The 15,167-nt window shown below is 40.0% G+C and overlaps 1 protein-coding gene across 7 annotated transcripts in view; it reads right to left on the bottom strand.

Annotated features, from left to right (window-relative positions):
• LOC113033510 (transducin-like enhancer protein 4) overlaps positions 1–12,253 on the bottom strand; it is a 39,883-nt gene extending 27,630 nt beyond the window's left edge. For 3 of the 7 annotated variants that reach the window (XM_026187369.1, XM_026187371.1, XM_026187372.1), the window contains exons 1-4: positions 11,686–12,253; positions 11,258–11,355; positions 9,051–9,114; positions 8,880–8,924 (exon numbers count right to left, since the gene is read on the bottom strand). In XM_026187369.1, coding sequence (XP_026043154.1) covers positions 8,880–8,924; positions 9,051–9,114; positions 11,258–11,355; positions 11,686–11,730 — 252 coding nt within the window. In that variant the 5' untranslated portion in view covers positions 11,731–12,253. The remainder of the gene's footprint in view (positions 1–8,879; positions 8,925–9,050; positions 9,115–11,257; positions 11,356–11,685) is intronic. The other 4 variants (XM_026187366.1, XM_026187368.1, XM_026187367.1 and 1 more) reach the window with 4 other exon arrangements.
• Positions 12,254–15,167: the final 2,914 nt, after the last annotated feature.

Below are 15,167 nucleotides of genomic sequence, written 5' to 3'. Positions count from 1 at the left end.
TATGTCACAGCAAGAATATATGCAGTGGGTTCTCTCTAGGTACTCTGGTTTGCTCACATAGTTTAATGTCATACAGTTATTGGGGATAGGTAAATTGTTGATTCTAAATTACCCATAAGTATGAATGTGAGTGCAAATGGTTGTTTGTCTCTGTGTTGTAGCCCTGTGATAGACTGGCGACCTGTCCAAGTGTACCTTGCCTCTTACTTTACGATACAGGCTGGGGCATAACTTCTGGGTTATGCCCTAACATAATGTTAGCCAGACTCTAGACTTTGTTGAACATTATGTAATATGAAGACAACATGTAGTATTTAAGTGACCAAGTATTGGGGTAAAAGTTATTAAAAAGTGTTGGAATAAAGTGAGAAAATTGTGAAGGATTAAAATATTCCAAGAGCTCAACTTACTTCATCTAAACATGTTTCAAGCACATTTTATCAAGACAGCACAGCACAGGTTTATTGTGCATTTTATGAATAAGTTGTGTTGATTTAACTCAGTTGTTTAAGTTGCTGCCAAAGCAAAACATCTGTGTGCAACCAATGTCCACTATTGAATTAAGTAAATCCTATATGCTCTTTTTTCAGTGCATATATGCAATTCTGCAATCTGAACAAATTATTACAACAAGCTCTAGCAAAGTGTAAAGAGGAAAGGTGCAAGCAAAGGCGAAAGTGCCACAAGACCTGTGGATCAAGGTGAATAAATGTAAGCACTAAGTAAGCAGAGATCTTGACTATCTGGAGGCAGTGTGTAAAAGCCTTTTAACGTATCCATGTGCAGAGGCTATGTTATTTGGATTTTTTAAAGAATACTTAATGCAGGAGCTTGAAATAGTTTCCCCCATTTCTCCCAAAGTCACCATTTAGCAGGCAGCAGCTGTGTCTTGTCTCAATCGTCTAGTCAAACAAAAGTCTATAAAAGCCCTACATGCCAGGTGATGACTAAAAAAATAAGCTAGGACTCAGTAAAAATCGCAAAATTGCCAGTGCAAGGTCTAAAGGAGGTGGACTTGCCCATCACATATCTAAATCTGCCACTGGCTGGAAGCTGACTTTCACATTATTTCAACCAAGGCTGAAGTATGAAGAAATATAATGGCAAAGAAGCAGCACTAGCTCAAGTGAAGATTTTACAAGTTTAGAGTAGAAGCCACAGAAAAGGCATTTATCTAGAAAATATATATTTTTTTAAAGTACTCAACCAGGCAGCGTGGATATATAAAACCATATGAAAAAAACAGAAGGACTGCTTCAAAGCGAGCCTATTCACTCTTGAGACTAGGAGACCTGAGGGGTTATTAACTCAAGGGGATTCAGAATAACTTCTTCAGTGTTTACTCTTGATGATTCACTTATAAATATCTCACAAATTATGACACTGTGTTAGAAAATACCTTTAAACATATTTGACACTCAACTTTTTATCATTTTTTCATCAGTAGTGCTAAACTTTAGAGCTGAAGTGTCAAACAAAAGGCTCAGGGGCCACAACTGGCTTTCCAAAGACTAATCCAACGGCTTTGTGAAGAGGACATACTGTAACCGTATTTACTGTATGCCCCCCCCACCTATCAATGGCAAACTACATCAAAGCAAACAAGCTCTAGACAAGCAGTCCATTCTTATAATTAAGAGGCAATCTGTGCAAGAAGCTAACAAACCTTTTTCTGTAATTTTACACCTTTGTTTGTTATAATTTGAGCATTTCTTTATCATATAGAAACACTAAGATGTCGTTTTGAAACTGACATTTGTTTTCTTATATTAAAATATCTCAGGGATTAAATGTATAGTTAAACTTCCTTACACTGACAGAAAGCAGAGTTTCACTGCTCCAACCCACTTAACATCAAAGTGGGTTATACGAGGCCCACAATGTAAAATGGGTTTGACATCCCTGCTTTAGACGATGTAAATTAAGAGCCTGCAGTAATCTTTAGGATGGCAAAGGAAGTACACAAAGGAAACCATTTAGTGTCATGTACACCTCAAATTACCTTCTAATGCATAACAAGACGGCATAGAGGACCTAAAACACTGACATTTTAATTTTATATTTAATGTTTATACAGGAAAAACTTGCTGAGCACACATGCCCTTTCTCAGCTAGACTCTTCTTCACATTCACGCACTGGGGAGCTGCTCAGTGTGTATCAGACCCAAGCTAGTTGATGTTCAACTGCCTTACTAAAGGGCGCCTTAAATTTTAGTGCTGAAAATGAAAGCAGGAAAGGAAGACATTCTTTTTTTTTTTTTACAGCCAGGAAGTTATTTGGCAATTCTCTATAAGGCTACAATTGAATTTGATTATTGAAACTGTTGGGCATTTTTGTTTCTTAGTAAACAGAGAAAATGCCTAAGGCTACGACATGCTACAAACCCCCAAAAAGTTGTGTATACAATGATTTGTGTATCAAAGAACAAAGACAACATTTGATGTGATGTCTTTGTTCTTTGTTGAAGAACAAAGACATCACATAGTGTAAAACTCACATTTGTTTAAATATATACTTATTGATGCTTCAGACACATTTCTTCAAAGTTGGATCAGGGACATGTTTACCACTTTGTTTCATCATCTCTTCTTTTTACAGCAGTGTAAAATGTAAAGTGTTTGAGAACTGCAGAGAAAAACTGTTGTAGGTAAGAAAGCAAAATGTTTTCTCTCAAGTTTGTTTTTTCTCTGTCCATCACCGACACGGATTTCAAATCAAATAATCAAGATGTGACTGTTTCAGCTTTAATTCAAGGAGTTTAACAAAAGTACTTTATTACTGGTTTAAAAATTAGAGTAATTTTAATCCACAGTCCCCAGTTTTGAGAGGCTCAAAAGAAATTGGACAAACTAACATAATTTCAAACTTGAGAATTGTTTTTAACAGTCACTCACAACCCCTTGAATTCTAGAAGCCAAAGTAATCATCAAATGCTGTTTTTCCACCTTTGAGATGCTCTGCAAGGCCTTTTATATAACTGCCTTCAGCTGCTGCTTGTTTGTGGGTCTTTCGGTCTTTAGTTTAGGGGAGCCTTGCTTGAATTAATCTTGACTTCATCTGTCCAGAGATTACTGTCCACAGCTGTGCAGGGTCATTTCAATGTTTTCTGGAAAAGTCTAATCTGACCTTCTTCTTCTTAAACACAACAAGTGATTTGCACTGTAGACAGTTATACTACTTAAGGTGTCCCTTGCTTTTGGAGTGTGACAGTAAAACACCAAAACAACACCTCCTCAAAAGTGTTTTTGACTTGGAGAGATGTTATTAGGGGTTTTTCTCAACCAAGCAAAGAATCTGTGATCATCCATTTTAACTGGCTTACGAGGACTCTGGGGCTTTTTGATGTTGCTAAGCTGGCCAGTGGATTTCTGCTTTTTAAGAAAGTACCAGATTGTTCTTTTGACACTCATAACATTATTATCTCTCTAATAGGTTTATTTTGTTTTTTCACCCTAATTATGGTCACCTTTACCTCCATCACAACCGTTTGGACCTCAATTCGTGCAAAGCTACAAAAAGTGGAATTTAGTCAATTCCACGACTTAAAGCTGAAGCGCTGCACTGTAAATACATTGTCTGATTTAGAATCCAATGTGGTGATGTAGAGATGCAAAAATGACACAAAAAATGCCACTGTCCAAAAGCTTATAGATGTAACTGTGTATAAGCATTTATTTTGAAAGATTTCAAAGTTACAACATCACTTGTAAAGATGCAGATCTTCCCTAACAACTCCAAGCAACATCTGGAAGAACTGACCCAAAGATATTGGCATCCGAACAGAAACAAAAGCACCAGAGCGGAAAAGTAAATGGAGGTGTTTTTCCATGAGGCAACACAACCAATTTCAGGTGACATTTTACATCAATGGCAAAATATTGTGTCTGCCGGCCAGAGTGCAGGGATGTCAGGCCGTTCGGCCAACACGTCTTTTCACCCTGAATAGACCAAAGCAAAAAAAGCAAGGCTCCCTTTTTTCCCCAAAAAAATGTCCTGCAGTTCGTGCAAACCTGGAGAATTTGTTTCTGCAATGATCAGGGCCCAGCTCTAACACGCAGTATTCACCTTGTTGACAAAAATAAGAAACAACTGGCCAGAGATTGCACTGAGGTTGGGACTCAAACTAAGTCAATCTATGGAGCCTTTTGCTAGTTAAGAGTCTGCAGTCACATAAAACAGCAGCAACCCCTGAGATCATGGGTACTGGATTTTTCTTTGAACCTGTATGTGAGTCGCTGCAGAAATGTTCTACCAGTTAAAAAAAAAAGAGAAAATATCTTTCATCAGTAGCTTTGCAACATCAAACTTCAACAATACAGAGAAAATGCAACTAATGGTGTGATCTTCCTGAGCTATTGAATTTCATGACCACAAAAATTGACTTCTGCAGAAATTCTTACTTATTATTTCATTATTTGCCAGAAATAATCCACTTGTTATCGGTTTTCTTTAAAAAAAATCTCTTTGTGATAATGGGGTGGTAACTAAGCTCGTGACAGAGAAAACGTGTTCTGTTTTGTTTTTTTAGTTGAATTGTTATCCAAAAGAGTAATAAGAAGAAGAAGAATATGAGAGGAAAAACAGCCCCATAAGCCCCACTTTAACTCCTAACAAAAAAGAAATTAGATCAGGCAAGAGCCCTGGAGTCAGATTGGGTCAGAAAGAAGATCAAATGTCCATCTCCCCTGTGGAGCTTTGTAAGCACCACATCAGCACCACTTTTCACCACCAGCTAATACACCTAATGGACCCCACCATATAAAGGCTACTCTCTCTTGTGACTCTGTATGTGTGTGTATGTGGGTGGGTGTGTGTAAGAAACAGCTAGATCAGTGGAGAAAAACAGAGAAGAAAAACAAAGGGTGCTATACAGACAGGTTACAAACAGTTCAAAGGAAAGGAGCACTTAATGTAAAGTTTTCCTTCCATCTTTCAGTCTGACATGTGCGCCCCTTTCGTGCACTCCTCCCTTTAACTGACAGCATAAAAATGTCTCAGCTTCATGTTTGAATGAGCACCCCGGTCATATTTGCTTTACTTACTGGGTTTGGCCAATTAACATTTACATATTACTTTCAAGTCTGAACTGCGTGAAATCAGGATATGCACAAACTCACAGCAGTGCATGTCTCTGCCTGACTGTATTTTGTCCAGCTCACTAAATGCATGCCTGTTTTGCAGAATGTCCCGAATAGCAGCAGCACGTGTGTGATAACATAACTAAAAAACTTAATTTCTTAAGTGCAATTCGTTTGAGACATTTATGATTTTGTAGAGCAACCTCTCTCTCTCTCAGAGATTATGGCAGTGGTGGTGGGATACAGGTTTCTTTCATACACACAAACTAAGACCCTGCCTTACAATAGAGAAGAGAACCAAACATTCAAAAGCCTGATTAATTTTCACCAGACCAATACTGACAAGGCTCATTGCCACATGTATAAATCTTTTTGTTCCCCCCAATTACGTGGCTTTCTCTGTTGCCGTAAAATAATGTCTACATGCAGCCTAGTTTCAGATGAATTGTGTAGGTGTTATAAGATTGACATACCTACACATAATAAAAATACTCACACAAAAAAATTCAGGTCAACTTTTACAGAATGGAAGCCCTGAACAAGCTATATACTGAAAAACGTGGAACAACAATCGTTCATTCCTCAACATAAAAGAGGGAATGGAAGTGAAAATGGCTTTTTCTGGAGCTGACTTGGATTGTGAACTCTCTGCTGTTATTACCACACAGTTATTGTTTCTAGGCCTTAAATTCGACACCCTCCCACCCCGGGACCCATGCATTAGGTAGTGTTGTATTTTTAATAAGTTTTTAGCTAATGCATGTAATAAATCAACTATTATCATTAATTATTTTTCACAATTGAAAAAACATCCCCACAGCATTAGTAAAGATTAAAAAGGTAAAGAAAAGAGTTTAATTTAACTTGTGTTTATGTTCCTTAAGCATGGCAGACTAAATCATTTGCCTCTCCTCTCTCCTCACACTAGCAGCAGATAATGTCATGACATGAACCTGAAGTGAACTGTTAACCTCACCAACACCAGGTCTTCCTGCTTTTCTGGTTGAAACCCAACTTTGCATCTTGTGCAGCTCCTGTGGTTACTGTGGTACTACACTTTTTCACCATCAAATATGAATTTTACTGTAAAAATACTGTTACATAGTGAAATTTAGGATTGAACAGATGATCTTTTTAACTATGTATATGAAAGTTTTACACTTTATAAATACTTACTGATTTAAATTGCAAATACTGTCACTTTGTATTACAGTGCTGCCATCCTGTAGTGGTTTACACATTTGTCTAATAAGGCAAAAGATCCCTGGTTTGAGCCGGGCTCGATGTCCTTTCTGACACAACCTGGCATGAAAATCTGCAAAATCAAACACGTGGAACAACCTGCTGTGGCAACACCTTGTGAATAAGGGAGTAGCTTTACTGTAGTTTTATATTACTAACTTAATGTTGTTCTCAATGCATTTCTAAAATCCCAAATTCAAAGTACCACTGGAACACTATGTGACCAAAATCCTCAAATCGAAATAAATGGCTCCCTGTCTGCACCAGTAAAATGAGCTGTCAGACCTCATTGAAATCGCTGCCAGTCTTCAGTATCAAAACGTCTTATTACTTCCTTCTTTTACCACTTTCTCATCCCTTCTCCTACCCATTTTCTCCTCGTCCTTCACTTTCTTTATTTCTCTTTCAGCTTTGTTGATTTGCAATTGATTAGCTGTCCTCTCAGTCAGCTCAGTCCCATGCTCGACATCCCTCGTACCCTCCTCCCTCCTTATCCCTCGCCCCCCTTCCCCTTGCCTCACAGCCTATCCTCTCTTCCATCCGCGAGTCAATTTCTCTTTAACGAGCATTGGTACATTTCACTCCCCGGGCACCGGGGCCCTTCTGTGTAAATAAAACACAGAGCAGAGTCAAAAATCAATGGGCCTATTACCCTCCGAAAATGCTAAACAAGCAAAATTAGCGACTCGCTTGGTGGTGGAGGCCTTAATGTCCTCCGCCCTCCCCTTCCGACCCTCAGCATCACCACCACCAGCCCCCCTCTCTTCAATCTCAGCATCCACTCAACAAGCCACATACTTTGTATCATCATATTGAATGCCATGGATAGAAAACACATATTTAAGCCTGGGCATGTTGGTGTAATACTCAAAATCATTTGCTTCCAAAAGTCTCTCCCTCACACAAGGACAAAACGTGCACCGCACACTGCTGGCAGAGATGAGGGATTCACTCTTCTGAGAGAAATCATTGGGCACCACACGGAGCTACAGGCCACATTTAACCGCTTTTTATTTTGCCTGCCTTGCCCATATAAACACAGCACACGCACACACAAACAGCAGCAGCCAGCAGGAATTTATAGTAGGGATCCCATATTTTATCAGACGAGTCTGATTAGTGTGGCAGTAAAAAGCTGCACGTGTGTCCAACATTTGCACGCAGAAATACACACGCGTACTGACAGAAACAAACACTAGAGCACACACAAGTAAATGTCTACATTGTAGGAGCACACGCACAATGTGAACAAATACACAAATAGTGCACACAAAACTAAATAAACAACGAAAGTGTGCCTACAGACAAACACAGACCAACACACACAATCACACACGTGTGCACACACACACACACACACAGAGTAAACATGTACAGTATGTACAGGCTGTTAAACATACACACACACGCGCGCATGCACACACACAGCAAAGCAAACACATGGTATAGATACAGAAAACACACACACACACACACACACACACAGAAAGACAAAGGCCAACAATTTATCACTTCCATTCTCTCTCACACACACACATACGCACGCACACACAGCCACACACACTACACACACCATTTGTCTGGAAATGAATGTGTAGCTGGTTAGCTGTGGTTCATTTATCCTGGCAGCTGATGTGTGGTTAACAGAGACATTTATGCTAATGACCTTCTGTGTTTAAAAAAGGCAGCAATAATGTAAAGGCTCGTTAAAGGCCAAATCCTCGTTCGCTTGAGTCATTTTTCAGCCCATTTTCTTGTTCAATTAAACTGATGAAATTATTATTCGCATGTGACATGACTATTCAACCTCACGAGGCAACCGACCGCTCGAAAATAGAACAGGGGACAAATGGATCAAATTCTTAAATGTTGGTGGCTGATGTTCTGGCCTCATCCTGGGCTGCTCCCGTTTCACTATGACTCTTTACAATGATTCAGAAAGTTGCTAAATGTGTGCCGTGAAGGGAGTTTTTTTTAATGTGTAACTCATTTCTCAAGTTGGGAATTCTAATCCTATTTTAGAAAATCCCAAGCAATAAGAATAACATCATTTTGTGTGTAAATATCAACATATTGATAATGTAACTTGTTTTATGTTGGAAATGCCACTTTTTCAGAGCACTTTGTAAACTGATAGCAGTCTTTGACATCCAGAAAAAGCAATAACTATACTTCGGAAAATCAGCTGCGTTATCTGTATTATGGAAGCACATGACCCTTCGCTGTCAAAGAAAATGGTGAAAGAGAAAAGGTAAAGACCTCAAAAATATTCTTCCAGAATATTACCAGCATGCTGGGACATTTTAAAAACTGAGATATGTCAGTCCTCTGCTTAAAAGCCGTCCTATGTAATGGCGTGAATAAATTAAAGTGCCTCCAAGTTTGCTGGACTTTGCCCAGTGAGATATTTAGAATTTAAAAGCACTTACAAATTGGAATAAAAGTCCCATTTCCATTTGCATTCCTTTTGTCACACAGTACAGCGTGGTTTACGTCAGATGTTTTGTTTTGTTGGGTTTTTTTTTCCTTTTCATCATTTGAGTAAAAACATCTCTTACCTGCTTGTGCATCTCGATGTTCAGCCCGTATGACATTTCGTAGTACTGAAAGATAAAAGCAAGGTCGATCAAACATGTCTTCTCTGTTCCTCTTTTTTCTCTCTCACACACACAGACACACACACACACTAATAAAATACTAATGGCAACACATGAAGTAAGCTGTCTCACCATGACATAGTGCCTCTGCATCTCAGTTTTCTCACTGGCCAGTTTCTCACATTCCAATTTCAGACTGCGAGACAGATAGAAAATGTTTTGTTAGCACGTGTCACCATCAAACACACAGCAAGCTGCATCCATGCCACACGCAAACACATGATCAAAAGTAAAACCAAAAGACCAAAAATCTTTTCTGACTTCTGACTTCTAACTGACTTATTTTGTAGGGAGTGGATAAAAGAGGATGAGCGAGAATGAAACAAGACTTTAGCAAACTGAAAGCAGAGATGATACTTGCACTATACTGCGCAGGCAAGTCACTGCATCCTGCCACTTTAAATTTGCATTTCTAAATATGAGAGCTACAAAAGAAAGACAAATAAGTTGTTTGGAATGCAGCAATTTCCTCTGCAGACACAGGCACTTACTCAGCAGGTGTAGTGCAGTAATTAATGGATCGATGGACAACCACACAAACCTCATCATATATTCTTATAGTGCGAGTAAAAGCCTAAACTGCAACATCAACAAAAAAAGCAACCATAACATTAGGATCCATTTTGCGGAAAAGCTTAACTCTTTTGTGTCTGCCAGTGTGTCGCTCCTCATGAAGTTTTTGTGCATCTTTTAAGAAGGAACTCATCGGGTTTATATCATCATCAAAACCTTTGCGTGTACACGTCAATCACAGCAATGTAAAACATGAAAAGAAATGAGAAATTTCAACATTTGCTTAAATATAAATGCTGAAATCAGCTGAAAATCTGGGGCATTGCCAGACTTTAAATGTTTAATACCTCAACTTTATTTAAGTTTGATGATGACGGTGTCCTCTTCTTTATTTGTACTCTAAGGTTGGGGAATATTCTCAAAGAGATTCATTGTTTTAGTAAGGTCCATAACATGTTTACATTTCTTCTAAATAAGAACTACCGTAATAATAAATACTAATAAATTCATCCTTAAAAAACATGAAACATGTGGGACCACAGTAATTCTTATTGTAGCGTATTCCCAGAGTATGTCTGACTCACTGCTATTTTAAAAAATGAATAAATAAAATCTGATCAGCGCCACCCTCGTTTTGGATTTCAGTGGAACGAAAGAGTTTGATCTGTGCGGCTGTAGCATTAAGCATGCAGCGCACCATTCAGCCAGTTCAGCCTCAGGACTGGCCAACAAACTGGACCACTGGTTCATCTCACCAGGTGATTGGGTAATAATTATGAGGTGGCCAGAAGTGGGTGATTATTATGCATTGGTATTGTGCCTGTGGTTCAGCCCTGAGCAATGTATTTCACACTTCATCATGTCAGGTAAAAAAGTATTTCACACCACTTGCACTTGCAGAGAGAGAGAGAGAGAGAGAGAGAGAGAGAGAGAGAGATGTGCATGCATGCAAAGGTTGATGGGGGTTTACCCGTGGTTAGTCACTAGTAATAGATGGACCTTGGACAAATAGAGGCTACCACTGTTTTAGCTGCATATGGTGCATTTGAGAGGAATAGCAATATAACATCCCTGAATATAAATGTCAAACTCAACATACTGTATTTCTTAATAGAAACTTAAATAAAAAAAATACATTTCTGTCTTGTATTTCATGTTCTTGCATCACACATTTCCCTAATAATTTGGTCATACTTCGTGACTCATACATGACTAGTACACAGCAGCACAGAACTCGACCATTTCTTTAACACTATCTCGGGTTTTTCGTTTTACAGTGAGTCAATCCACAGTCAATCAATCAATTAATTCTTTTAGATTTATTATTTCTTTAGTTAGCATTTTCTGTGTGTGGATGGGGGGGGGGGGGGGGGGGGGGGGGTCACTAGTATAAGCTCCTGATATCCAAGGTGACTTAGGAAAACTGGTTTCAACTGACCAAAAGTGCAAGAACCAAAAGGTAATTACGAAGAAAAAAAATATTATAGGTAACATTTAATAATCTAAAACCAAACGTATGTATTAATTATTAATTGTGCATTTTACATGTAAACATTTTTTAACATTTAATTTTTTTAATTCCAGCTATTAAAGTGATTAATTAACCCACTAATTACTTCTAATGCGCACTCAGAACAACAGGGATCAAATTCGCAATCGCTTCTATTGTGGGGAATGCAGAACGGTTCGTAAGTTTACTGCCGTTCTGGCTGACGAGCTGATGTTTCAGTGCAGCCCAAATGTCATGCTCGTATCCGAAATCCTACCTGTGATACTGCGCCTGCAGGAACTGGAACTCCTCCTTGATCCGGTCGCAGGACTCGGTGACAGTGAACTTGAACGGCTGTCCCGGCTGATGAGGGACCTCAATCCAAAGCAAACAGCGTGCGAAGGAAGAAAGGAAGAACTGAGCCACCAAAGTTCAGCGTCACGACACACACACAGGCAGGACTGTAGCTGACAATAGGCCTCTGTGATAAGGATGGCCTTTTTGGTTTCACTCAGTCTCCTTACACGTTAACTCACGCACACTCAGAGACACACATGCAGCTGTGGCAGTTTGACAATGAGCGCAATTGTCCGTGAGAGCGCGCAGTGGCACGGAAACTTGATCTAAACTGATTACGCATCAGGCGCGACTGTTAATCTGCGCTGTTTTGACACACTGCTCTTACCGCTACTGTTCTGTACTTACCGGATGCCGCGCCGGGGGGTACATCTTGCTCAGATCTCGAATCATTGAAAATGTATTGCAATGTTCATCCAGAAAAACACGAAAACAAAGTGTGTGAGAACCGAGCTTTCTCCGTGCGTAAAAAGTCAGTCAGTGGCTGGTTTGCGGGCTAAATGCAGGTTCCGCGAAGAGTGGAGAGACATCCTCGGACCTTTGGCTGACCAGAGACAGCAAGACAGTAATTCAAAAGTCCATTCAGCGTAATAATAAAAGCAAAAATTTTCTCAGTCTTTTCCAAAATCTTCAGCACCTTATTCTAAGCGCTTAACGCTCTCCTTCTGAACTAACAACAAATCCTCTATCTTCTCAGATTTCTCACAGAAAACATTAAAATCTCGCACACCATGACCCTACTTGTCTGCGAGTACGCTTCTCCACAGCGTCCCGTTGTCACGCGTTCATTGGTTTATTTCCTACAGTCTCCGTTAAAGGTTTGCATCCTCATTCAGCACCCGCCGACCGACCACCTCTCCGACTACAGCAGCCTGCCTCCGCGACGCCAAATTTAGAAGCAACCAGTCGTACGAGCTCAATTACATATTCACTACAATTACAAGGACCCGTAGCACGACGTCGGGACGTGTAGTTTAATTCATATTAGTCGATAATAAGCCCTACAGATGTGCGTCTGCTGTAAAGAACTACAACTTCCCAGCTCCTTCGCGAAACCCCCAAAGCCAATGGTGTGTGGTCCGAGGGAGGAGCGGCCATTAAAGCCAGCCAATAGCGACAGAAAAGTATACACGCTCCGTTGCACCCCCCTGCCAATCATCTATAAACTATCCAATCACATCCAGCAAGACGCGATTTATGCAGACCCCCACGTGGGGGCTGCTCTGGTACAAAAGGATGTCACAGGGATTAATCTGAAAACTATCTGTTGACTTATGTGTTCTTTTTTTTCTTTCTTTTTTTCCAGAGACTTTGGGGCAGAAGTGAACATATGGCCCCTTGGTCTCATGTTTTTCTCCTGTTTCCTAATTGAAATCACCTATTAAACAGTCTGCTATCATGTCCGCAGATTGCACCTATAACCCTGCAATTAAATTCTCATGCAGCCCCCTCATCTCTCACTTCACATTATGTAAATCATACAGAGGGTGGACAAATAAAAAACTGATTATGTTAGAGCCACAAAGGTGGCATCAATATCAGGCTGGATGTCAATTAGCGATTCAGCCAGTTCTATTTATTCATGTCTAGTTGGAAAAACATTTACACAAATTTCTAATTTTATGTTTTTTTCTTTTAAATTAAGTTTTTAACGACATAATAACAATCTGGTTGGTTATGGTCGGGCTGTTTTTAACTTCTTCTGCATTTAAACATTTAACAAATTTTAGAAATCCCTCAGATCTCAACTTGAAAAGTGAGTAGCATCTGTGACTGCCAGCTAAAATATACCGCAGGCAAACGAAATCTGGTGAAGTGAAATTATGATGTCAGTACTTTATGTACTTAAGTTGTCTTTGGCTTCTGATTATGGCTGGAAAATGCTGCTAATACACATTTAGGCTCCCACCATTCTTTCGTTTTCTCAGTCTCTTTTTTGTGATCTCATGTCTCAGACAAATTCCTAATCCTAAATGCTAATCCTGCTGTTCATATTTCAGCATACACTCTAACATACAGCACACATGTGACATTATCCTTTTTTTATAAGTACAAGCAGGGTGAATGCATTTTATGTATTCCATACGTGTGCACTGCTCAGATAAATGCCGCCTAAAAGAGCTTGAATCATTTGCCTAATTTCTCTGCCCTTTACGTAGTACAACCCAAATGGAACACCTCTTGCTAAGTAAATTGAAATATTATGACTAAGACTCTCTTTCTCACACACACACACACACACACACACACACACACACACACACACACACACACACACACAGAGTTGACACCATTCATTTTGAGCGAACAAGTGCATATAGTCTGTCAGCCTGCATTTGTGGCTGTGAGAAGATGTTCAGTGTGGGTAGATGAAACACACTGTTGCTGGGTCAGCAGCTCTCTTCACTGCTGCCTTCGGTCATTTAGCAGAACTAACTGACTGTGTCCAGAAATCTTAATCATTTTGTGCTGCATTACACTTTATATTTCATGTCCCTTTCTCTGAATTTATCATTACCCATTAAAGCTATTTAGGATCACGTTTGTTATAATCTGTGTGTCTGCTTCACACGACACAATAAAATACATTTCAGTGCTTCAGTAGTATATGTTGTAATGTTACTTCTATGATTAATAATAATAATATTTGTTCAAACATACTAACAGGTGTATGAATTACTATCCACAATGTGACACCACATCAATCCACTTTCCTTGTCAGTCTGTCTGCTTCTGTCTTGTCTGTTGTCTCTGCCCCTCCCTCAAACATACATGGGATTGTGCGCACAGAGACACACACACATCGCCTCAGCCATTCAAATACACATCTCTATCTACCACACATACAAACTAATATCTCAGGTAAGCACAGAGCCTAAAGTGACCTGCTGTCGCGGTGCGTGAATCCACCAAGGCTGTGAAAAGGTAATATCATGCCCTCCCTCTTTTCTCCTCCAAGGGTTGAGCCATGATGTGGACGAGCAGAGGAGGTGCAGAGGTGAGGGAGGGGAGCGGGTGAGGAGGAATAAACAGATTTATTTGCCTGTGCCCCTCTCTGATTATTTTGCCCCTGCCTTTTGTTCCAGACCTTATGAAACCCAAATGTCAAGTGAGGCGAGGGCCTCATATCGAGTCCTGTCAATCACGACCCTCTGCGCACCTGAAGCTCTGACGCCGGATTATTGGCTTCAACACAAGGGCTGCCTATGCCGCCAGGCACGATGCCTCAGACGATTCGACAGCCAAGGCTCTCTCTTTTTTTTTTTCTAAAGAGGAACTTCATTTGGCAGCTGATTCACAGGAGATTGCACAGGAACGGATTTTGAGCGTAGATGGGTAGCAAGCTGGATGCTGGATGTCTGTGTGTGTATGGAGAGTGGCTTATACAGGGAGGGGGGATTAAGGGGGAGGCTTGACATGGTCTGTGGTGGGGAGTGGGTGGCGAGGAAACCCGACCTTAACATCTTGCTCAGTGCACTGATCCCAACTATCAGTACCTGTACATATGTCCCTCCCTCCTTCTCACTGTTGCACACACGCAGATGCACACACATCACTGCCTACTGCTTCTGCTTATCTTTAATATTATACTCCCTCACTATTACTTTTCAACATCGTGCTCTTACAAACACAGAACACTGGCCGAGGATAGCATATCCTTGTTTAGCTTTCCATGCAGCATATAAAGACTAGATGAGATCTTTGTGTACACTCAGAAAATAAAGTATCTTCCACTACATTTGGGAATATACCAGCTGATCACCATAGCTTTACCCTTTAAAGTACTGCCATTGTAAGCTTGTAGTTTGTACCTTAAGGAAACCAATCTT

Source organism: Astatotilapia calliptera, chromosome 12 (assembly GCF_900246225.1).
Source record: "Astatotilapia calliptera chromosome 12, fAstCal1.2, whole genome shotgun sequence".
NCBI classification, from domain to species: domain Eukaryota; kingdom Metazoa; phylum Chordata; class Actinopteri; order Cichliformes; family Cichlidae; genus Astatotilapia; species Astatotilapia calliptera.
Note: the sequence above shows the minus strand (reverse complement) of the source record. Positions and strands in the feature narration are given on the sequence as shown.